Source organism: Lacerta agilis, chromosome Z, assembly GCF_009819535.1.
Source record: "Lacerta agilis isolate rLacAgi1 chromosome Z, rLacAgi1.pri, whole genome shotgun sequence".
Classification (NCBI taxonomy): domain Eukaryota; kingdom Metazoa; phylum Chordata; class Lepidosauria; order Squamata; family Lacertidae; genus Lacerta; species Lacerta agilis.
In genome coordinates this window covers 13,486,980-13,512,903 of record NC_046331.1, presented here as the reverse complement: position 1 = coordinate 13,512,903, position 25,924 = coordinate 13,486,980, and the positions used below count along the sequence as shown (strand labels likewise).

The following is a 25,924-nucleotide window of genomic DNA, read 5'->3' as shown; positions in this document are numbered from 1 at the left end:
AAGACACGTCCCGCCTCTCCTCTCAGGAGATGTTTATTCCTCTCTCCAACCAACCCGCAGGGGCGGGGATAGAACGTATTTCGAAAGTTCGGTCGGGGCGCTCTAGCCTTTCCAAGTCAACACGCTCCTTCCGCTGAGGAGAGGAAACGGTGTAAAACAACCGGAAGTGGAGCCTGTGGCGCGCGTGCTGGACCGTTTTGCAGCTGTTGATGACCTAGGAAGAAGCAGATGCATCAGGTATATTTTAGTGTGTTTATGTCGCATTGCAGTAGCCTGGCCATTTCGTAAAGAGGAATTAGGGTTCGCGGGATGCTGTTTTCAAAGCAGGAAGGGTTGCTTAATTGTTTACAACACTACTGTATTTATTGGTGCCTAAAGCGCTTCCATGTGGGTTACTCCTTCGTTTACTGCATTTATTCATATCGCACGTTTGCTCTAACTTCAGTTTATCGCTGACTGTTGGTCACGCTGGCCGGGGCCAATTTATTTGCTTTTATTTATTAAATTTGCATCCCGTTGTTGTAAGAATATATGAACCCACACCTGGACAGAGAGGGGACCTTGGTTATTGGATCATCACAACGCACTATGCACACTTTCCAATTTCACAACTTCTGCTGTACTATGTCCATACTGCTAAAGGGTACCATTCTCCTGGGAAAATATACCCATATCACTTTGTTAAAAGAATTTTAAGAATATATATATATATATATATATATATATATATATATAATGTTCATAACTGTATATATAAACCACATGTCTGAAACCCCACAGATTAGGCCCTGAACAATTTGACCGCAAATATTTCTCTGAAAGGTCAAAGTGGTTAATCTCCCTATTGTCTCTTTCCTCAGAAATCCTGTCCTCACAAATCCTGTCTTAAGGGCACATTCAACATATGAACAGGGTGTGAGCCTGTGACCTGTGACCTAGATTCAGGAATTAAGTAGTTATAATAACAGCGTGTGGTGCTGTGAGTTAAACCACTGAGCCTAGGGCTTGCTGACCAGAAGGTCGGTGGTTTGAATCCCCACGACGGGGTGAGCTCCCGTTGCTCGGTCCCAGCTCCTGCCCACCTAGCAGTTCAAAAGCACGTCAAAGTGCAAGTAGATAAATAGGTACCGCTCCAGAAGGTAAATGGCGTTTCCGTGTGCTGCTCTGGTTCACCAGAAACGGCTTAGTCATGCTAGCCACATGACCCGGAAGCTGTACGCCGGCTCCCTTGGCCAGTAACACGAGATGAGCGCCGCAACTCCAGAGTCGGACACGATTGGACCTAATGGTCAGGGGTCCCTTTACCTTTAATAACAAAAGAGTGGCCAAACCCAGATAATGCAACCAGGTAAATGGCAGACAGGAAGAAACAACACACCCAGATTTCTGCTCCTTCTCTGATGTATTAAGGGGGTGGTCTGGGCTGCACCCCTTCCGTGATGTATTCGGTGATGTATTTATGATGCTTCTGGGGGTGGTCTTGATCTCCAGGGCGGGCAATATCAAATGTGCTCAAGGTCCCTCCTCCTCCCTCCTGTGGGTGTGGCGAGCACCTTGTTGCAACAGTTTTTTGTATTCTTAGAAAATAAACTGCTGTATTAGGCAACCCGCCTTGCTTTGGAAACCCTTGATTTGGTCTCTGTCATTTATGCTGCCGGTAAGAGCCTCCAAATTACGCTCTCTCACCAGGGGTTTTTGGACTCCCTCCTGGGAACGGAACCCATTTTAAATAGAGGGTCTGGGGAGGACCTAATTTATTTCACAGACCATTTCAAAGGAGCCCAAGGCGGGAAACCCATTCATAGTTTTAAAAAAGCAAAACTCTTAAAACAGTTCTAAAATGCCATTTCATCCAGTGTTTTCAGGATTGCCAGGATCAGTGTTTTTCAGCCACCAAATATCTGGGTAAGCTTGACAATTTCAAATTCCTCCTGAAAGTTAATAATGTTGGAGAGAGACTCGCCTCACTAGAGAAGGCATACAGCAAACCCGAAACCACCACTGATAAGGCCGTGTCATGAGTTAGGACCAACCAGACAGCCCTCAATAGTGGCACCACCAGCAAGGCCTCATCTGTGTGTGAGATGTTTGATATTAGTATTGTAGGGGGGGAAATGGTGTTGGCTTTTGCTGCCCAATTCCAGAGCTGTCAACCTTCCTTTTTTTGCAATGGGAAACTGCACTGGAATAAGGGAATTTCCCACAAAAAAGGGAAAGTTGACAGCTATGCAATTCCCCAATAGACTTGAGTCCCCTAAGTCCATTATGAGAGAAGAATGAATAGAGGCAAGATCCAGTGAAAGCAAGGCAGATCTTTATTTTTCTGTTGTGTGACAGAGTTTCCCCCCCTCCTTGCAAGTAGATGAGAGGCTCGGAGCAAAGGTTTGTAAGCCCCTTTAAATAATAATAATAATAATAATATTTATTATTTGTACCCCGCCCATCTGGCTGGATTTCCCCAGCCACTCTGGGCGGCTTCCAACAGAAATCAAATACAAAAATATCAAACATTAAAAACTTCCCTAAAAAGGGCTGCCTTCAGGTTTTTTCTGAATGTCAGGTAGTTGTTTATTTCCCTGACCTGTGATGGGAGGGCGTTCCACAGGGCGGGCGCCACTTTAAAGACTTTTAGCATTGCCCAACCCCTTAGTTCAGGGGTCAGCAAACTTTTTCAGCTGGGGGCCAGTCCACACTCCCTCAGGCCTTGTGGGGGGCCGGACTATATTTTGAAAAAAAATATGAACAAATTCCTATGCCCCACAAATAACCCAGATATACATTTTAAATAAAAGGACACATTCTACTCATGTAAAAACACCAGGCAGGCCCCACAAATACCCCAGAGATGCATTTTAAATAAAAGGACACATTCTACACATGTAAAAACACGCTGATTCCCGGACTGTCTGGGGGCTGCATTTAGAAGGCAATTGGGCCGCATCCGGCCCCCAGGCCTTAGTTTGGGGACCCCTGCCTTAGCCAAAGACCACCCAGAAAAATATCACAGAAAGAGGCAGTCTACCACAAAAATTTGAGAGTGTGGCCTCTCTCCTATCTGCCAGGATACCTGATAATGTTTTACTGGTTGCATTACCTGGGCAGTCTGGCTATTCTTTTGAAGTGGTAAATACTTTAGTTCTTGAATCCAGGTCACAGGTCCACCCTATTCATACACAAAGTATGCCCTTAAGACAGGATTTGGAAGTGAAAGAACTAATGTATCAAGAAAGGTTTCTCTTCTGCAAGGGAAATAGTCATTAGGACAGCCAAGATGGTTTTTTAGGCTTGTTCTGTTTTCTCAGGGAATATTTCATAAATTTTGATGATGGAAGGGTTGTTTTTCTGAGGAGTGTATGTCTGCTGTGTGTGTGCATCCTAAAATTTTATAACCATAGGTTATAAAATATACTACTTGCTGGCTACCAAAGAAGGAGGGAGTGCTGGTGACATCAATTTCTGCTTGATGGTTATATGGACCATTAGCCTGATCCAGAAGAACTCTTCTTATGTTGTTATGATTAGGGCTGCAGGTCAGTGGTAGAGCATCTGCCTTGAATGCAGAAGGTCCCAGCTTATTCAGATAGGGCTGGGAATGACTCATACCTGAACCCCTGAAGAGCCAACCAGTGTAGACAGTACTGAACTAGATTGACCAATGGTCTAACTTGGTATAAGGCAGCTTGTTATGAAAGTTTGGAGGGCACTATGTTGACTTCATCTGCTGTAGTACAGAAGCTTTTGTGCACTGGCCCCATTTTGTCAGATGCCTAAAGTATTACCTTTAGGTGGGAGATGTAACAGCTGCTTTGGATGATCTCATCTTAGTATAGCAAGCCAATATACGATCAAACCTTTTATATATTTATACTTATATCCCTGACAGGTTCTCAAAAGCAGCTTATGAAAGTTTCTAACAAACATTATTCACAGAACTGCAACCCAAGAAAATGTATCATGCAACAGATGAAGTTAGTCTTTAAATTGCAAAACAAAACAAAAAATGCAAAATCCAGACAGCAGCTCTGCAACCTATGCAAAGATGCTGGGGGGGAAATACAGATTTTACTTTCAAAAATACCCAGCAAGTTTAAAGGCCTTCTTTGGGAACTAAATTGAAAAAGAGCCTGCAGAGAGATCTGTGGGCTATATCTCCCAATACCAATATATTGCGGAGTAGTGTAACAGTTAAGAGTGCTGGACATGGGTTAAATTCATATTGAATCATGAAGCTTACTGGGTGACCTTGGTCCAGTCAACCCATCTCTCAGACTAACTTGTCTAGCAAGTTTGCTATGAGGATAGAATGGGGAGATGAGAACTACGTACACCACATTGTGCTCCTTGCATGAAAAGGCAGGATGCGAATATAATAAGTAAATAACTGGAAACTAGTGCTACAGTACTGGGCCTGACAGTGCCTACATACTCTTAAGACTTTGAGTTTTAAATGCTGTATCATGTTTTTAATATTAGGTTGGGAGCCGCCCAGAGTGGCTGGGGAAACCCAGCCAGATGGGCGGGGTATAAACAGTAAATTATTATTATTATTATTATTATTATTAGCCACCTCTCCCTTACTTTTTAAAGGAAATTATGCACAGAGCTGATACATCATCAGCCTCAAATGGCTTTCATTTCCCGGAGTTGGTGAAGAAGAAGAAGAAAAAGAAGAGGAAGGAGGGCCTTAATGGACAGGGGGATGAGCAACCTGTGAAGGCTGCCCTTTACTCGCCTCCATCTTCTGGATATTCCTCAATTTTTCCTTGGCTCGTTGAGGATACAGAAGCTACTGGGGTCTGTAGAAAAAAAACAAAGAACATAAAAGCTGGGGAAAAGATTCCAGACTCTGAGTCAGATGCTACTTGGATCCCAACAGACAGTGAGCTGGGTAGCAAGGCTGGAACAGATACTCATGTATGTAATAAGAAAAAGAGGAAGTATCAACCTACTGAACAAGAGGGTGGCAGAGACTTTTGCATTCCTGAGACTCCAGAAAAGGGCAGCAGCCTGCATCCTGTGGTACCCTTAATGCAGCGCGTAGATCTTTCCCTGCAGAAGAAAAAGCAGATGGCTCAGTTGGACAAAACTGCAGAATTTTGTAGTCCCATTGCACGGAAGAAGAAAAAGCATAAAAAAGCTGAAACTCCAGAAGAGGCCAGCAGCCAGCTTGATGCCAGTGATTTGGAAAATTCAGGTTATGTCTCTAAATCCACACCTGTTCAGAAGAAGAAAGCAAAGGTGCTCTTGTTACCTGAGCAGGCCGAGGCAAACATAGCTTCTGACAGGCTCACAGATATTAGGGCTAACCCTCCGAGTTTGCACAAGCACAATAGAACAGACTGCAGTGACACAGAGGACACACAGAGGGACCTCTTTGCACCTTCACCTCCTGCAGTACTCTTAACACAGCACTCAGACCTTTCCCAGGAGGAGAGAATAGAGGCAGCTGAGTCGGACAAAACTGAGAAGTTTTGTAGTCCCATTGCACGGAAGAAGAAAAAGCGTAAAAAAGCTGAAACTCCAGAAGAGGCCAGCAGCCAGCTTGATGCCAGTGATTTGGAAAATTCAGGTTATGTCTCTAAATCCACACCTGTTCAGAAGAAGAAAGCAAAGGTGCTCTTGTTACCTGAGCAGGCCGAGGCAAACATAGCTTCTGACAGGCTCACAGATATTAGGGCTAACCCTCCGAGTTTGCACAAGCACAATAGAACAGACTGCAGTGACACAGAGGACACACAGAGGGACCTCTTTGCACCTTCACCTCCTGCAGTACTCTTAACACAGCACTCAGACCTTTCCCAGGAGGAGAGAATAGAGGCAGCTGAGTCGGACAAAACTGAGAAGTTTTGTAGTCCCATTGCACGGAAGAAGAAAAAGCGTAAAAAAGCTGAAACTCCAGAAGAGGCCAGCAGCCAGCTTGATGCAGGTTTACACAAGCACAATACAACCAACTGCAGTGATACAGAGGATGTGAAGGAGGACTTCTTTACAGCTTTGCCTCCTCCTGTACCCTTAACACAGCCCTCAGACCTTTGCCAAGAGGAGAACAATGAGGTGAATAAGTTGGACAGAACTGTGAAATGCAGCAGCCCTGCCACACGTAAGAAATCACATAAGCGTAAAAATACTCCCAGCACGAATGATGATTATGATGGGTGAGTACCTTACCCATGGATGGGCTTTCTTGGCAGGTGTGAGGAAAATATGAACTGCTTTAGTATTTAAATTGATGTTTAGCAAAAGGGTGAAGGGCTTCATGCACAGGCTCAAGGCTAAAACAAGTTTGTTGGCAGCAGGTCTCTTGTGTGTCTTGACCCAGATCTGTCCCAGATGCGTAGAAGTGAGATTCTGGGATTCAGAAGACCCACTAGAAACAGGGTGGAGCTTAGGAGTGTTGAAGCCTTCCTTCCTTTGCCACTTCAGCTGAAAAAGACACTCCAGGTAGCTTACAGGTATCAGAAATAGTCGCTTCCAACTAGCTTACAATCTAGAAACACAGCCAATTAGGTTGAGGTAGGTAGCCGTGTTGGTCTGATGCAGTGCACCTTAGAGACCGACTAAGTTTGTTCTGGGTATAAGCTTTTGTGTGCATGCACACTTCTTCATAATAATAATACAGTGGTACCCCGTGTTACGCACACGATCCGTTGCGGATCGCGCTACGTAACACAGGCATGCTTAACACAAATGCCCCCCCAAAAGCCAAAAAAGCTGGAAGTTCGCACGTTTTTGCACTTCTGCGCATGCGTGAGGTGCGCAGAACGCTTCTGCACAGCTGTGCACGCTCCGGGGAGGACTTCTGGGTTGCGGAGGTCTGTAAGTCAAACGTATGCAACATGGAGCGTACACAACTTGAGGTATGACTGTAATAATTGGCAGTATTAATTCCCCCCAAATTGTAAACGTTTCCATGGTTGGAGTGCCTGATTGTACTAAAAAGACTGTTTCAGCTGCCAGCTACCACTAGTATTCCTTATCTAAGCTTGTGTGCATAGTAAATTGTTTCAATACACACATCACATTCCAAGAATCTCACACTCAAGCATTAGATATGCTATTCCAACACTGCATAAGCATCACTGGGCTGGTTGATCAGGTCACCTAGTAAGTAATCTTACCAAGACAGGAATCTTGGTGAGGTGTGGCTTTTGTCAATAGCATGTGTCTCACAAGCTAATGTTGGGCTTTTCCCTGGCACCCCAAAGCGATTTTTGATGCCAACAAGTGCCAGTAATAGTATGCAGGCCTTATGTTTTGCTCTCCTAACAGGCCACAGAAATCTACAACTCCTGTCCATTTGGACGCCAAGGAATCATCTTCCAGCAAGTTTTCCCTTGTGGACAATGAGTTTGTAGAATTTTCCCAGCTTGCAATGAAAGATCTGGACTCTGTCACCAAAGAGCTAGAAGAGTACATTCCTCACGTCAGGACCCTGAGTGAATCAGCAATCAAACAGCTGGCTGGTCGGGACCTGGTCAGGTTTAGAAATTTTAAGAAAAAAGGTGTGTACAGGTGATTAACACTCAAATAACAAAAATGCAGAGGGGAGAGAAGTGTACACTACCCTTTCATCCTGGGAGGAAAGGTGGAATACAAATGTTACATGTATATATTTATTGAAAGAAAGGGTGTGTATTTGTGTGTGTTTGTTTGTTTGTTTGTATTCAGAGCACATGTACCCCATTCTTCAACCAAAAGAGGCTCTTAGTGGCTTACATACAATCACTTAAAACAAAGCAGTCGCTTCTTATGGGCCCACAATCTAAAAAAGACAGCACATAAGGAAAGGAGGACATGGCGGGCAGAGGAAAACACAAACTCAGGCACCAGACTCAGGGCTTTAATAATCAGCTAACACAGAAACAGTTTAGGGGTAGGGGGTTTCTGTTGCAGCTTGTATTCTGGCAGAACTGGTGGAGAGTCCTTCCCCTCTTTACCACCAAGATAATCTGATGGAATGGTAGGTTGTACACAAACACACACATGCTCTTTGCAAAGGGTATAGCAGCGGTGAGTAACCGGTAGTTCTCTAGATGTTGCTTATTTTGTGGGGAAAGGTTGGGACACCATGTTTCTTGACTCCCAGTTCAGAAAATCAAAGAGCACGGTCTGCCCTCATATATGTCACTCATGCACATGTAGGTGTGTACATGCTCAGCAGGGATGGGGAACTTGTGGCCCTCCAAATGTTGTTGGACTTTAACTCCTATCTGCCCCAGACAACATGGCTAATGGTCAAGGATGGTGGGAGGTAAAAGTCTAGCAACCATGTGGAGGGTTACAATGTTTCCCACCTCTGGCTTTGAGAACTTTAAGATGGCAAACATTTGGTGTTTGTCCTAATAACCAAGACCCAAACCCACATCTACAGCTAGCTTATCATTTTGTGGTAGGTGTAGAGAAGCTATGGCCATCCAGAGGTAGCTGAACTTCCAACTCCCATCATACCTGGCCATTGTCTAAACTCGATGGGGCCGTTGGGAGCTGGAGTTCAGCAATATCTAGAGACCCAAAGGTTACTGCACCTGTTTTATGGGAGCACCAAGCACAATTTAGGGGTCCTGGGTCCTGAAAAATGGCCAGTTCCACAAAAGCTGACATTAGACAAGTTATCCGTGAGGGTCATGTTGCAATAGTGCAAGGTATATGTGGTCATGTGTCCCTGAAAACTACTCAGCCTTATGAACGAGTGATAATGCTAAAGGGCAAGGTCTGAAATCTGAAACTTTTAACTTTCCTGTTCTCCCTTGGAAATGATGTAGGCATTGCAGTGCGGTTTGGTAAATTTACCAAGAAGGAAAATGATCAGCTGCGGCAAAATGTTGAGGCCTTCTTGAAAGAGACTGGGATAGAGTCTGCAGAAAAACTCCTCTTTGCGCACAGGTTCCCCCAAGAAAGAGAATCCATCAGCAAGCTGAAAACTACAAACTTGTTTGGTGCAAAGATTGGTGAGTATTTGACTGGGTGGCTTTTGTGGGCGACTTGGTAGTGAGGGGGTGGTCTTGCTAAAAGATTTGCCTCTCTAGTACATTTGTGAAGCTGTCTAAATTCCCTCCTTTATCCAAATCAAACCATAATCTATTACATATTTGGGAAAGTTGTTTGTTTTACCATGTGCTCAGACACTTGTTAAGAGACCGTAGGCAAATTTAGCATGATGGTTCCTGAGATTGCAGAGCAGGTGTTTAGGTTTGTTTGGATACCATTGGATGCCATTTTGAATCAAGATGGCGAACTGAAATCTTACAAAACTGCCCTGGCTTTCTTCATTTCTTAGATTCCCAATGCAGTTCTGGGCACAAGCTAGCTAGTTATATACAAGTTAGTCAGGGATGGAGAACCTTTGGTTCTGTACATATCACTGCACAAAACCATCAGGAAGAACTTTCTGACAGTAAGAGCAGTTTGACAGTAGAACAGACTCCCTTGGGAGATTGTGAACTCTGCTTTGCTGGAAGCTTTTAAGCAGAGGTTGGGTGGCCATCTGTCAGGGATGCTTTAGTTGAGATTCCTGCATTGTGGGGGGTTGGACTAGATGACCCTTGGGGTACTTTCCAATTCTATGAACTCCCATCACCATTGACCATGATGATTGGGAGTAATGGGTGTCTAGCAACATCAGGGTGGGAAGGGTGGGAATGAAACTGAGGTCCCTTTAAACAGCTGTTCTCACAATTGCCAGCTTGCATACTTCAGGAGTCAAAGGCTCTGATGGAGCTGGTCCTTTGGCCAAGCTGATGGTCTTCGGCTTCCTCTCTCTCCCATACTGAGGCAGCCTAATGGAATGGCTGCTCACAGATGACAGTTTAGGGAGAGGATGCATGATGGAGCTCATCTGGTCAAAGCAGGGCTGATGGAGTGAATTTTATTTTTTAAAATTCTCAGAAAGAGGGAAATCCCCTAAAGAAAAAGATCAACCACAGTCATTATGAAATCAAAAAGTTCCATGTTTTTTCTAGTGTGATGTACAGTTTTCCTTAGCTGGCCTAGATAACATGTTCCCAGAGAGAACAAGGTTCAAAACAAATAAATGCTGCCCTGGGCTTATTATATAAATTGAATAAAGGGTGGTAATGTTTTGGTGTATAAAAACACAATCAAAACATAACTGCTGCAAAATCAGCAACCCATAATCCAATTAGCTCCTTAGTGTAGATTGTCTTTAATCACAAAATGTCAATTTTAATGCATCTTTATTGATTCTTCTGAAGCTCAGGGAATTCCAAGGCCTTGGAGGCTAGTATATTACCGAGCAAGAAAAATATACGATCCCAAGAATTATAATGGAAGGTAAGAAAGGCAACTGGACTTCTCGGGTTTTTTGCTGTTGTCATGGAAGCACCCCAGAATACATGGCCACCGAGCCTAACAGGACAGGGTTCTGGAGTTCCTACTCAGGAAGTTTCTCTCTCTGCCTGAACTCCGAAAGACTCACATTTTAGCTCCAGATTTCTGATTCCACTAAAGCTTTAAATTTTGTCCTTTGTCACTCCCACTTCAATGCATACTTTTTTTGGGGGGGGGTACTGGCTCCTGATCTCAAGGAAGCAACTCATGGAAGCAATAGAGACAGCCACTATCTGATGTGTAGCATGAGGGAGTTCCAAATGTAGCATGCCACTACACTAAAGGGACGATTCCTGCATCATAGCAAATGGACCTCCCAATAATATGGTATCTGCAGAAAGCCAGCTCCTACAGAGTGAAGTCAGAGCATAAGAGCCTGCTGGATCAGGCCAATGGCCCACCTAGTCCAGCATCTTCTCACAGTGGCCATCCACATGTTTCTGGGCAAGCAGGACCCTGAGCACAAGAGCCCTTTCCCCTCTTGTGGTTTCCAGCAACTGGTCTTTAGCATCATTGCTGCTGCTGGCCATAGAAGCAGAGCATAGCCATCATTGCTAGTAGACACTGACAGCCCCCTCACCACGAATTTTGTCTAATCTTTTAAAACAATCTAGATTAGTGGCCATCACTTACTTCTGTGGGAGCATCCTCCATATTTTAACTCTGTGGTGCATAAAGAAGTCCCTTTTTATTTTTCCTGTATCTTCCAAAATTCAGCTTAATTGGATGTCCATGAGTTCAAATGTTAAGAGGAAGAAAACTTCTATCCCTCCACTTTCTCCAAGCCATGCATAAGCTTAGAAACTTCTATCATGTCACCTCTTACTTGCCTTATCTCTATGCGGAAAAGTTCTCAATGCTTCAACCTTTCTTCATAAAGCAGTCACTCCATCTGCTTCATTATTTTGGTTGCCCATTTCTAAAGCTTTTTCAACTCTGCAATATCCTTTTTGAGGTGAGGCAACCAAAACTGTACAGTCTTCCAAATGCGGTCGCACCATAGATCCATATGAGGGCATTACGATATTGATTCCATTGGTGCTTTGTTGGTGCTTTCTTTCCAAAATGTTCATTTACCAAAGGTTGCCCATGGATCCAGTCATAGACATTATTATTATTATGTTTATTATGTTTATTACCTGCTTTCCTTCAAGGAGCTCCTCCTCCTCATCCTCACAGCAACCCTGTGAGGTAGGTTGGTCTGAGTGACTGCAGCTGGCTCATGAACTTCATGGCTGAATGGGAATTTGAACCCTACTCTACTAGGTCTTAGTCGTGGGAATGGTGCATCCAGAATACTATGCAAAGAGTTAATGCTGTAGCATAGAATCCTGTGGTGTCATACGCCTGAGGCAGTTCCCCCCCCCCAGTTAGTTCAGTTATCAACTGTTGTGAGATTTAGCTGCTAGAGCAGCAAGTATATTGTGTTGTGCTGCAGTCTGCCTCATAGTCAGTCTGTAAATATTAGTCAGCCTCAGACACAAGTTCATGTAAATATGTTTCAGTAGTGTAAGTATTACCTGCCTTTCTTGTTCATTCAATCTGACAAGAGCAAGCACACCTAGTAAAAGCCGTATGTTATTTTTAAACTTTAAAAGCAAGTGTTGCATAGTTGTTGTTTTTCTGGGAGAGAAAGAGAACTATAAAAAGGGCCAAACAACCTGGGGCAACCTCCGCACAACTCTGTAAAGTATAATTACCACAAGTCTGACACTCTAACCCACTACCAGTGCAACTAGCTCAGTGAGAACAGCAACCCCTTTTCTCCCTAGGTATTCTAAGAGGGAGAAGAAGAAGCTCAAGAAGTATCAAGCCATGTATGGCAACAACTGGAAAAAGATCTCGGACCTGATGTCTCGCAGCAGCCATTCAGTTGAAACAAAATTTTCTGAGATCAAGTGTGGTAAATTAACACTCCTGCTCTCCACCACCCCACCCCACCCACCGCGCCCCAACCCTGGCCTAATCCTCAAACCAGGGCTCAGGGCTTTAAAAATAATTATTTAAAAAATTCACCAAAAAAGCAGAATTATGCAAATTGGGCGTGCTGGTGTATCTTTTTTGGATCATCTATTCTATGGTACTTTCTTACCTCTGTCATTCAAGTCCGGCAACTTGAGGGTGAGGGAACCAAGGGGACGCAGGCCCAAAAACGTTTGGGAACTACTGAACTAGGTTGAATGGAGGACTGTTGCTATCTGTTTAAACCAGCAATCCAGTTTGCCATTCTTTTTACTGATGCTAGCCAGCCAAGACACTTGAGAGCCAGTGTGGTGTAGTGGTTAAGAGCAGTAGACACGTAATCTGGGGGACCGGGTTCGTGTCTCCGCTCCTCCACATGGGTGACCTTGGGCTAGTCACACTTCTCTGAAGTCTCTCAGCCCCACTCACCTCACAGAGTGTTTGTTGTGGGGGAGGAAGGGAAAGGAGAATGTTAGCCGCTTGGAGACTCCTTCGGGTAGTGAAAAGCGGGATATCAAATCCAAACTCTTCTTCTTCTTCTTCTTCCCCTGCATAAGCCCTTGCAAGATGTCCAGAGCTAACAATGAATTAAATCAATATTTCCCCCTTTTAAATGAATTCAGCATATAACTCCGGTCCTTGGGGTTCTGAAGAGACAAGGAAGCTAGTTCAAGCCATCAAGGAGACACTCCTGTCCAAAAAGAGAGACTCTGCTTCAGAGAAAGAAGATGAGGATGGAGCACTCACGCTCACGTATGAGAATCTCTGCAAGGGCATCTCGTGGTCCCAAGTGGAAACCAAAGTGGGCACCAGGCACTGGAGGCAGTGTAAACAGAAGTGGTAAGAGTGGCCGGGAACCTGTGTCTCCCTCTAGACGTTGAGCACAACTCTCATCAGCCACTGGCAACACGCATGCAAAAAGGCCCCAGGTTCAATCCTTGACACCTCTAGTTAGGTCTGCAGAATGATCCTTTTGTGAAACCCCTGCCAGCTGTGCTCAGGAAAATTGCTCCTCCCTTTTGCTCTACTAGGTGGGGCTATTCAAATTTGCTGCTCAATCCCACCCCTTTTTAAATTATTGCTTTTTATTTCATTTCATTTCATTATACAATTACAAATTCACATCTATATTTAAGGTATACCAGTCCATATTGTGACTACCTTTTCTTCCCCTGTGATTTCCCACCACCACATTGCAATTTCTTCTATTTACATTTCATTTTCTATTGTGTTGTATATCGTTTTGATGGTTGAGATTCTTCCCCATAGAGTCAAATTTAATCTACTCCAGATTTCCATATCTTTTTTTATTTCTTTCCATACTTTATTATAATTGTCCTCAAATAGGTTAATATTTTTCATGGTTACCCCAGTTACTAAATATTTGACTTTCTTCGCTATTGACAGACCAGATTTTTTTAAAACTCATTTTTCTCTTGTTCACCCATATTTCTAACCATTAATTTCATTTTAAATTTATTCAATTTAAATTCTGAAACTTTACCAAATATACTCATTTTTTCCAGCGTTTTCAAGATATTTTCCTGTGCATTTTCCATCATTATTACTAAGTCACCTGCAAATGCCTTCAATTTACTGAATAAACAATTGTAATCAGCTTTCTTTTTCTTCTTAAGGATTAATATTGTAACCAAGAAGATTATGGGTAAGCAGAAGAAGAGGAGCAGACTTGAACATCTGCAGATAAATACTGCCCTCATTGAAAGGTATTAGCAAAATTTATTGTTTGTTTAATAAAATTTATATACCACTTGACAGCAGAAACAGACTCGTGGTTTTCAAAAGGAATAAGACAATAAAACTCTGGTATTTATATACATGAAAGTTGCCCAGGTTGTTTGTCCCTTTTAAAAATATAGTTCTCTTTCTTTCCTAGAAAAGTTACAGGTGGGTAGCCGTGTTGGTCTGCCATAGTCGAAACAAAATAGGAAATTCTTTCCAGTAGCACCTTAGAGACCAACTGAGTTTGTTCTTGGTATGAGCTTTCGTGTACATGCACACTTCTTCAGATACACTGAAACAGAAGTCCAAGGTGCTACTGGAAAGAATTTCCTAGAAAAGACTGTACAATATTCTCTGTTTAGAGTTTAAACTTAACACATTATTTTAATTGGTATACTAAAACATATTTACACACATGTGTGTATGTGTGCTCTCTCACTCTCTACAGTTAATAACAGACCTAATTGAAAAAACTGTCAGTTTGCATTTTTTGGTGCAGAAGGTATTTGATGTGCAGAGATCTTTCCTATTCTAATTTATTCAAGTAGGGTTCTGGAAGCTTCACTGTGTGATACAAGCTGGTGCTAGGCGAAATTTCTAGCTAAAAAACAAGTTTCTATTATGCCTAGAAACAAGCAGAAGCTTCTTGATGTTTGGGTTATACCGTATTTTTCGCTCCATAGGGCGCACCTAGTGTTTAGAGGAGGAAAACAAGAAAAAAATATTTTTTTCTGGTTTTCCCCCTCTAAAAGGCTGGGGGGGGCGCGGAGGGATGCTGCTGGTTCTTCCCCAACAAGCCTGCGTTGGTGAACAGGGTTGGCAGGGAGCAACCAGCAGCATCCCTCCGCCGCCACCCCCCACCTCCACTGCGTTCAGGGGTGACAGAGTGAAAGAAAGAGGGAGAAGGAAGGAAGGAAGGGGTGAGAGAGAAAGAGAGAGAGAGAAGAAAGGAAGGAGAGAGAGAGGGGGGAGAGGGAAAGAAGGAGGGATGGATGGAGGGAGGGAAGAGAGAGAAGGAAGGGAGGAAGGAAGGAAGGGGTGGTGAGAGAGAAGGAAGGGAGAGAGAAAGGGGGGAGGAAGCCTACTCTTGCGAGAGGTGGCAGCAGGATGAGCGCCCCGAAAGGAGCGCTTTCAGGGTGCTGATCCCGTTGCCACCTCTCGCAGGGGCAACCACGTCTCCCTTCTGTGGGATGTAAAATGCAGGAGCAGTCAACATTGCTAGAGTGGACATAGAAAGGGAACTCTAGGCCAGCCAGTCGGAACTCGCTGTTTCCCCTGGGCTGGCATGGACTTCCTCTGTGTAACTGGAGATGGGTGTGGTCTCACCTGGGCAGGTTAACACAAAACCACAGGGGCAAGACTCCATCTCTCTCTCCCTTCTCTCAAGGAAGGATTACCACTGAGAGACCACAAAGGAACTGTTTTCCCTTATGGAACAGTCTCCTGAGTAAATGTTACTTTTACTAAGTTTAAGTCTGCCATCTGGGATGCAATTGTGAACAGATGATTTCTCGTGAGTAAATGTTTTATGCTTTTATAGAAGACTGTGTAGTTGGAATAGGATATCTTAAACAATATATCCTCTCCTGCATCCCAAAACATTCCCACACCTTCTCCCTGGCTCGCTGTGGGGCGAGTGGAGGGAAAGCGGCCCAGACGGAGCCTTTCCTCGCCCCAAAGCACCGGGGCTAGGCAGGAGCTAAGCGTCTCCTGCGCAGCCCCACTGCTCCAAAGCAAGCCACAAGGGAGGGAAACGGAGCCCTCCCTCGTGGTTTGCCCCAAAGCAGTGGGGCTCGGCAGGAGCTAAGCGGCTGCTGCCCAGCCCAGCTGCTCTGCAGCTGGCAGCGGAGGGAGGCGAGGAAGCCCAATTTTGGGCTGCTCACCCCTCCCCCGCCGCTGGGAGCCATGGCTCCAGCGGCAGTGGCATCCCTCCACTCGAGGGATCCCACTGACATCCAGTGCCTTCGCTCCATAAGACGCCTAGACATTTCCCCTTCGTTTTTAGGAGGGGGAAAGTGCATCTTACGGAGTGAAAAATACGGTAACTTCAAAGAAGCTGAACAGCTCATTTAAACTGGTTCTGTTATGTCTTTCTGTCAAGGTCATGCTGACTGTAATAATAGGCCAGAAGGAGCCTGTTTCATTCTGGTGTGGTGTTCTGTACACAGTATGCTTAGTCTTTAGTTTTCAGGATATTGTTTAAGTTAAGTTTACTACAACTGGATTTCTTGTGGACAGTACCAATCTTGGAAGATCTTGGATTCGTAACCATTAAGCTCATTTGTCCTCAGTAGTAAAAGCTCTGCTGGATGAAGCTAATTGCCTCTGGTCTATTTTGGGGGGAATCCTGCAAAGTATTTAAGCTTTTACTTTGCTAACTATATGTTGGGATCTTCTCTGGATCAATATTGAGGTGGAATTCATGACAAAAACTGCCTACTGTGCTGACGTCATAGGATTCTATATTACATTAACTCTTTCCATAGCATTTTGGGTGCACCACTCCCTCAATAACTACCAATAAAAACAGTTTAAAGCTATTTTAAAGCATTCAGTAATAATACAATTAACAATAAACTAAAAACCAGATCAAAACACGTCTGGGTAGGCTTGCCTAAACAGCAATGTTTTTAGCAGGTGCTGAGAAGCAAATAGGCAGGGAGTTTCAAAGCATAGGTTTTGCTATGCTAAAAGATTGATTCCTTACAATGCAGAATGAAAATTATGTGGCATCTGTAACAGTGCCAGTTCCACAGATCAAAGCGGTTGAGTGAGTGTATAAGCTCTGCCCAGGTTCCTTACAAGTACCTGGATCAGTCTCAGATCCTGTGATGCTATAATTATACAAAAGAATATAAGAAGATAAGCAACAACAACCAAAAGACAGGTCTCCTTTTTAAAGAGCCTATTTATTTTTAACAGTAACATAGGGCTGTAGCTAACTAATTTACAGTCAGAATAAACCCATTGAAATTTTAAGTTTTCTGCCCACTGTTTTCAGTTTGTTTACAAACCTGCCCGAGCTCTGAGATCATCAGGGAAGGCCCTTCTTTCAGTCCTACCACCCTCACAGACATGTCTGGTGAGGATGCGAGAGAGGGCCTTCTTAGTGGCTGCTCCTAGACTTTGAAACTCCCTTATTAGAGAAGCTAGGCTGGCTCCCTCCTTGTTGTCCTTCTGCAATAAGCCTTTGCAACTGGCTGCTTTTAAAGAAAGGGCTTTTAACGGTGTGCTGTTTTCACCATCTGCATTTTAATAAATTGTATTTTACATCAATCATTCTAATTCTATTATACTTTTAAACTTTTATATGTTTTTAGCTTACCATGTTTAATAATGAGTTCAGCTTCTGGGGAAAAGGTGGGACAACACTAAAAGATAATAATAAAGATGATAATAATAGATAATGAGCAAATCACCCAGATTTCTTCTGTATTTCAGGTTGTATGAAGTGGAAGCTGATGACGTGGAAGAAGTTGATTGGGAAGAGATAGCCAGTGCTATAGGGTACATTAAAAATATTTGTCAGTAACATGGGGGAAGTGCCTACAATTCTGTATCCTTTTTGTCAAGTTCTAGATGTATTGCTGGTCTGTATAATGCAGGGATTGGGAACCTGTGGCCCTCCGGATGTTGCTGGACTCCCAACTCTCATCAGCCAACAGACAGCATGGCAAATACTCAGGGATGATAGGCGTTGGGAGTCTCAACAACCTCTGGAAGGCCACAGATTTTCCCACCTCTGATCCAAGGAGAAGGATTCCCTCTACATAGCTGCAGGATCAATGGTCAGGAGATGATGGGAGTTGTAGTCCAACGTCATGTGGAGAGTCATAAGCCTCCCATCCCAGGTGTATGGAAAGGAGCATGTAATGATTCTGAACACATCTATTTGAAGTGTATTGGCAAGTATCCATAGCAAAGGAAAAGACAGTTAAGAACTGTCTCCTGGATCAGGACAACGGCAAGCTCCATGGACCATAGATGTTGACTGGTTTGTTTACAGCAGAAGCATTCATAGGAGCAATCTTTCAATTTTCATTAAATAAATGCTTGCATAATTTTATATGTATGCCACCTTTCCACTTTTCAAACCATGCTCAAAGCAACTTACAGATGAAAAAAATGCATAACTACAACATGACAAAAAGTAGTCAATAAACGCAATAAATAAAACAAAAATACACAACCAAATAGAACAATTTCCACATAAATCACAATCATTTAAAATAAAGATACAAAAAAACCAACAGCAAGAAACCTCCCCCTCTCACAATGTGAGCAAATAAATGTGAGTTGCTCGCTTTTTCATTCTTTCATGCAAGCACTATTGCAGAATAATTTCTTGTTTTATATACCCCCTTCTCTGCCCCACAGGAACGTCTCTCCATATTATATTCGGAGCAGATTCTACAGAATCAAGGCTTACCGTGTCCCTCACTGGAATAGCATAAGCTTCGGTGGTGAGTTTGCTGGTGTTTCCTCTTGCTCAGGGACAGAAAACCTGCAGCCCCACTCAGAAATTGTTGAGAATGCAACTCCCATTATTCCCTGACCATTAGCCATGTTGGCTGGGGCTAATGGGAAGTGGAGTCCAACAACATCTAGAGGGCCAACAGTTCCTAATCCCAATCCCTCATCCAGTTTGTGCCTGGTTTTTTTATCCCATGTATTGAAAATATAAATCTTTTTCTGATGTACTCGGGGGGGGGGACCTCAGCTCTGGGGGGCGAATGTGGCCCTTTAAGACTTTATCTGACCCTCAGGACCCCCTTACTAGCCCTGCTCCAACCCCTTACTTGAGTGCTTTTGCTTGGCTGGAATGTGTAATTGAACCCTGAGGGTGCCTCTTGCTTGCTTGAATGGAGGATAGAGAAGGGTTTGTGTGACTGGAAACCAGACTTCTGTACGAAAGCTAACATTTGCATCCATTTTCCCACACACTTTTGCCCTCATCCCACACACCACTGGCATGTGGCTCCTGTAAAGTTGCCTGGGAAGAAATGTGACTCTTGGGCTAAAAAAAGGTTACCTCTCCCTGAACTATGCACTGTGTCTTCAGACAAACGTGAAAGAGAATTGAGATACTTATAAAGATATAATTCAAAGAAGGCCAACCAATATTAAAAAGAGAAAAGATATACAAGGCTGGATCAGTGACTGGTTTCAGTACCATCAAGTAAACGAGATATTTTAAAAAGTTAAAGAAAAAGGATTTAGTAAGAAAAGCTTGGAGTGTGAAAAAGCTATAATGGTTAACAGAGAAAAACTAACTTCCACAATTTATAATTTTTTGTTAGAATGGGAGACTAAGGAAGAAACAACAAAGGAAGCAATGATCCCACAGGCAATTGATTTGGGACATACAGGTGAAACTCAAAAAATTAGAATATCGTGGAAAGGTTCATTTCTTTCAGTAATTCAACTTAAAAGGTGAAACTAATATATGAGATAGACTCATGACATGCATAGCGAGATATGTCAAGCCTTTATTTGTTATAATTGTGATGATTATGGCATACAGCTGAGAACCCCAAATTAACAATTTCAACTTTGGGGTTTTCATCAGCTGTGCGCCATAATCATCACAATTATAACAAATAAAGGCTTGACATATCTCGCTTTGCATGTCATGAGTCTATCTCATATATTAAACTCCAGTAGCTAATGAAAACAATTGCTTACATAAATGGACTTTTCCACGATATTCTAATTTTTTCGAGTTTCACCTGTAACATAGACATAATATCCTGGGAGAGGCTGTGGAAAAAGGCATTAAACTTTTCAGTATGTCACACCCTAAAGGAAAAACTACAAAAGATGGTACCTCACCCTGACTAAATTGGTCAAAATGTATAAAAGGGGATCTAAGATGTGTTGGAAATGCGAAGAAATAGAGGGGACGTGTTGGAGATGTAAGAAAGCTAAGGAATATTAAATTATATACACAGAAATAAAAAAGATGTTAAGGCTGACATTTCCCCCAAAATGGAGATGTTCCTTTTGGGTATAGCCGAGGGTGAGATACCTAAGAATATTTTAAATCTTTTTGTTTATGCAACTGCTGCAGCCAGAGTAGCATATGCACAAATGTGGAAGGACAAAAACAGTCCAACGAAAGAGGATTGGCAGAATAAGTTAATAGAATAGAATGACTGTTAATAGAATACAGGTAGGTAGCCGTGTTGGTCTGCCATAGTCAAAACAAAATAATATACCAAGAACAAACTTAGTTGGTCTCTAAGGTGCTACTGGAAGGATTTTTTTATTTTTTATTTTGTTTTAATAGAATACATTAGCAATGCTGACTATAAAGATAAGAAACCAGGATGAACATACCTTAAGAGAGGAGTGGGAGAATTACATAAATCTCCAAGTAGGACTAGATATGAACAGCAGCTAAATTAATTGGAAGTTGTAGGAAGAGTTGTAGCACAACTAAGAGTAAAAAGGAACCCTTGGAGGGAGGTGTGGGGAAGAACAAGGCAGAAGGATAGTGAAATGGATGTACCAATTTACTGTAAAAGCATAAATATTTTTAAAAAAATAAAATTTCTATACCACTTTGTTCATTACCCAGGTGAGGGAACACAGCTTAAAAAAAAAACCGAACCAAGGAAATAAATCCAACATCCAGGAGGGACCCAGCATTTATTAAAACTATTGCAGTGGGACAGCCTTGCCAGCCAGCTGCTAGTTAGAAGGACTGCCGACTGATGAGAGGCAAATCAGAACAAAGCTTATATAGTACAGTAGTTCAGTACTAAGCATCTAAACATTCTTAAACATACATCAGGAAAGCTTATAGGTCATGAGAAGTAAAACAGGCATGGCTCCATATCGGTATCCCTGCAATCACCTTGGAGTGCCCCAAATATACCCATGCCATTTGACCATTTTAGGTATTGGATGTCATATGTTGCCCTGGTAACGAAGCCTGTGATCAGAGCTTGCTGACATTCCTCTCTCTTATTTCACTCCCTTACCTCGCTTGTCCCTGAGCCTCTCGGGAAACCTTAAGGATTTCTGATTAACCCACTGGTGCTAACTTATGATAGACACCCTGGAGGGCCATTTGTGCCATTTTCAGGGTTTCTTGTTTATGGCCTAGAGAGCATTTGTTGTGTTGTTCAGTCGTGTCTGACTCTTCATGACCCCATGGACCAAAGCACACCAGGCATGCCTATCTTTCACTGCCTCCCGCAGTTTGGCCAAACTCATGCTAGTCGCGTCAAGAACACTGTCCAACCAACTCAAGCTCTGCCGTCCCCTTCTCCTTGTGCCCTCCATCTTACCCAACATCAGGGAGTCTTCTCTTCTCATGAGGTTGCCAAAGTACTGGAGCCTCAACTTCAGGATCTGTCCTTCCAGTGAGCACTCAGGGCTGATTTCTTTAAGGATGGATAAGTTTGATCTTTTTGCAGTCCATGGGACTCTCAAGAGTCTCCTCCAGCACCATAATTCAAAAGCATCAATTCTTCAGCGACCAGCCTTCTTTATGGTCCAGCTCTCACTTCCATACATCACTACTGGGAAAACCATAGCTTTAACTATATGGACCTTTGTCGGCAAGGTGACGTCTCTGCTTTTTAAGATGCTGTCTAGGTTTGTCATTGCTTTCCTCCCAAGAAGCAGGCGTCTTTTAATTTCGTGACTATTGTCACCATCTGCAGTGATCATGGAACCCAAGAAAGTAAAATCTTTCACTGCCTCCATTTCTTCCCCTTCTATTTGCCAGGAGGTGATGGGACCAGTGCCCATGATCTTAGTTTTTTTGATGTTGAGCTTCAGACCATATTTTGCGCTCTCCTCTTTCACCCTCATTAAAAGGTTCTTTAATTCCTCCTCACTTACTTTCTTCAGTTTAAGCTGGAATTTTGCTATAAGAAGCTGATGATCTGAGCCACAGTCAGCTCCAGATCTTGTTTTTGCTGACTGTATAGAGCTTCTCCATCTTTGGCTGCAGAGAATATAATCAATCTGATTTTGATGCTGCCCATCTGGTGATGTCCATGTGTAGAGTCGTCTCTTATGTTGTTGGAAAAGAGTGTTTGTGATTACCAGCTTGTTCTCTTGACAGAACTCTATTAGCCTTTGCCCTGCTTCGTTTTGAACTCCAAGGCCAAACTTGCCAGTTGTTCCTTTTATCTCTTGACTCCCTACTTCCAATCCCCTATAATGAGAAGAACATCCTTCTTTGGTGTCATTTCTGAAAGGTGTTGTAAGTCTTCATAGAATTGGTCAATTTCAGTTTCTTCAGCACTGGTAGTTGGTGCATAAACCTGGATTAGTGTGATGTTAAAAGGTCTGCCTTGGATTCATATCGAGATCATTCTGTCATTTTTGAGATTGCATCCCAGTATAGCTTTCACCACTCTTTTGTTCACTAAGAGGGCTTTCACCACTCTTTTGTTCACTAAGAGGGCCACTCCATTTCTTTTACGGGATTCTTGCCCACGGTAGTAGATGTGGTAGTCATCCGAACTGAATTCACCCATTCCCGTCCATTTTAGTTCACTGATGCCCAGGATGTCAATGTTTATTCTTGCCATCACATTTTTGAACACATCCAGCCTACCAAGGTTCATGGTTCTTACATTCCAGGTTCCTATGCAATATTTTTCTTTACAGCATTGGACTTTCCTTTCGCTTCCAGCCATATCCGCAATTGAGAGACCTTTCAGCTTTGGCCCAGCCGCTTCATCAGCTCTGAATCTACTTGTACTTGTCCTCCACTCTTCCCCAGTAGCATGTTGGACGCCTTCCGACCTGAGCGGCTCATCTTCCAGCGTCATAACTTTTACATGCCTGTTGTCTTTGTCCATGGTGTTTTCTTGGCAGGGATACTGGAGTGGCTTGCCGGTTCCTCCTCCAGGTGGATCACATTTAATCTAAACTCTCCACTATGACCTGTCCATCTTGGGTGGCCCTGCATGTCATAGCTCATAGCTTCCCTGAGTTTTTCAAGCCCCTTCGCCACCACAAGGCAGTGATCCATGAAGGAGCTAGAGGGTATACAGTTGTAAAATACAAGCCCACAAGATCCTTGCACAGAAAGCAAGGCTTTCCCTTCATGCAATTAAAATCAAAACATTGAAGAATTGTTAAAATAAAAAATAATACACCTTGGTTCTCTTAATTTTTATATCAGTATCACTCAGAACAAGGCAGCTTCCAAAGTTGTGGAAGGTGAACCAGGAACTCTTTCATACTATCTCTCTTTGATTCCTTGGATGTTCCACCTGAACTGAAAATGGCAAGGCAATTTGAGCAATGCAGGGCCCCTTTACAACTGCGCAACCTTGCCACCATCTGCAACCAACTGTGCTCTATGAGAGATGCTAGTTTTGGCTTCCTGATAAGGTTCTTGACCCTTATCAAACTATCAGTATTACCTTGTTCTGTAGGTTTAAGTGTTGGAGGCGGGGCAAACCAACTATTGAAAATCCAGCAAGATCAGAGCATAATAGCCCTGCAGAATCAGGCCAAAGGTCCATCTGGTCCAGCTTTCACATTGGCCAACCAGATGCCCATTAATTATGGGAACCATGCAAGCAGCACTCCCCTCCCCCCACTTGTGATTCCCAGCAACTGGCATTCAGAGGGTTGTTGCATCCAGCAGTGGAAGGAGAACATAGCCATTGTGGCTTATTGAGATTTGGTATTTGTTTGTGTCTTTTTAAGAAATCATCAGTCATCTGTATGAAGTGACACTTCCAGTGTTAAAGAAACAACAAGCGGAACTAATGGCAAGACAGAATGTAACTGAGGAGCCCCAGCAAGCTGAAGACCACAGTTGGAAGAGAGAGTTCAAGTTCAGTGAGATCTTTCACGACAGTGACTGTATCTCTGGTGATGACTCGGACGACGATCAGGAGAATTAGGACCTGGAGCTTCCAATGCCAAGAGCCAGCAGAACTGTAATTCCACTGGAAAAAAATATTTTATTCTTCACTGTTTTTAAAAAAGATAAATAAAGCTTTATTTAATTTTTTAGGATTGTACTTAACATTTTATTACTACCTTACATTTGAAGGAGCAAGAGAACATTGTCCATTGAAAGAATTATGGGAGAAGCTTTGAATCCACTGGGGTCTGGGAAGCTACCCCCAGAGATTCCAATCCAAGATACATCCATGCTCTACCTCTGCTAGGTTATTTTGGAGAAGGTGTATATTATTTTGGTGACCAGTGACATTTATTATTTGTTCTGATATAATGGTGCAACATTCAGTTTCCACTAAAGAAACGGTGATGTCTCCAGTGGGGAAGGGCCATGAGCATAGGGGCTCTGGGGATGCTGTAGAGACCCTGCACTCCCCTTACCCAGGGGTCGCAACCGGAAGGGGCCACTCCCGGATTCTGCAAGTGATGGATACAGACATGGAATTGTAGCTCTGCACTGTACATAGTATGCACAATAAACCTGTTAAAAGACAGTCTGGACTCTTGCCTCATTTCTCACGAGCAACCACCACATGGACCTTACAGAATGGCTAAAAGAAAACAACGCACACAATTGCAACAACTTTCTCACTAAAAGAGCTTTTGTAGCTACAGAAGATTAGCAAGGGGAAACCCAAGCAACCATATGGCTGCATTAAAACACCAGAAATAACATCAGATAAGCAAGACAAATACTTGAAAACAAAGGAGAGCACCTTTAGCAGTTTAAAAAGTGGCAAAGTGGGTCCCCGTACCAGAAAATAAATATGGATTTTCTGACTATCTGGTTTGTGCTTCTCAGCCAGCATCAAGCATCCTTTATTCTGCCTAAAAGTGTGTGAGACCCTGAGTTCATGATGGTGATGGTTCCGTTCACTTTGGTTCACACATCTGGGGACATGTTGGCTAGGTCTGTTAGCATCCATGTAGAAGTTAGGCCCACCTGCAACTCCCACCAGTCAAAGCAAACATCTGGCCATTGGCCAGGGATGATTTGAGTTGTAGTTCAGCATCATCAGGTGCACTAAAGGTTCTTCATGCCTGCCTTATAGCTTAAGCCGGGTAGGCAACTTAAGGCCCATGGGCTGGATGCGGCCCAATCGCCTTCTAAATCCAGCCCATGGACAATCCGGGAATATGCGTGTTTTTACATGAGTAGAATGTGTGCTTTTATTTAAAATGCATCCCTGGGTTATCTGTGGGGCCTAACTGGTGTTTTTACATGAGTAGAATGTGTCCTTTTATTTAAATTGCATCTCTGGGTATCTGTGGAGCCTAACTGGTGTTTTTACATGAGTAGAATGTGTCCTTTTATTTAAAATGCATCTCTGGGTTATTTGTGGGGCATAGGAATTCGTTCATCCCCCTCACCCCCCCAAAAAATAATAGTCCGGCCCCCCACAAGGCCTGAGGGAAAGTGGACCGGCCACCTGCTGAAAAAAATTGCTGACCCCTGGCTTAGGGCTTTGCTGCCTCCTGGGCACATCAGTTGCCTCTTGGGCAAGTTTTATGGCTCTCTTGTTCACACATGCAGCTTCACAGTAAGGCCATGAAACTCCTGTTTTGTTATCTTTGAAGCCCATCAACCTGTGGCCCTCTGTTCTGAACCATAGACCTAAAGGAGGGCTCGTAGGAGTGGTTGGGTGCAGGGATGCCACCAGAGTGCTTTATTAAAAGAAAGTTGTAAACTTGCAGCAAATCAGCCTGCCCGGGCTTACAGCCTTTATAGACATGTGATGGGCACCACAGGAAGAGATGGCTTGCTAACGTTCCTGCATTCTTTATACACAAAGCAGCTTAAGTCACTTAGGCCAGCACTTCCCCTGACTTCATCTGAGGGCACAGGTGGTAAATATCCAAATCTTACAGATAGTTCCCCTTCCTGGGCTTACAGCCCAGCACTCTAAGCCCACAGATAAGGATAACA

General features: G+C 43.3%; 1 protein-coding gene across 1 annotated transcript; it reads left to right on the top strand.

Moving 5' to 3' along the window:
* The first annotated feature begins 74 nt into the window (after positions 1-74).
* Positions 75-23,997, top strand: TTF1 (transcription termination factor 1). The gene is made up of 11 exons (XM_033137806.1): positions 75-237; positions 4,588-6,155; positions 7,270-7,502; positions 8,763-8,948; positions 10,212-10,290; positions 12,120-12,250; positions 12,933-13,149; positions 13,947-14,036; positions 17,494-17,559; positions 18,430-18,515; positions 23,737-23,997. Exons 1-11 carry the CDS (start codon positions 229-231, stop codon positions 23,934-23,936), a joined length of 2,865 nt encoding a protein of 954 aa, XP_032993697.1. The 5' UTR covers positions 75-228; the 3' UTR covers positions 23,937-23,997.
* Positions 23,998-25,924: the final 1,927 nt, after the last annotated feature.

Excerpts from the sequence above, each read along its gene's own strand:
- TTF1 (XM_033137806.1), top strand. Across the intron at positions 10,291-12,119 it reads CCCAAGAATTATAATGGAAG|GTATTCTAAGAGGGAGAAGA; the intron begins GTAAGAAAGGCA and ends TTTTCTCCCTAG. Across the intron at positions 12,251-12,932 it reads ATTTTCTGAGATCAAGTGTG|CATATAACTCCGGTCCTTGG; the intron begins GTAAATTAACAC and ends AAATGAATTCAG.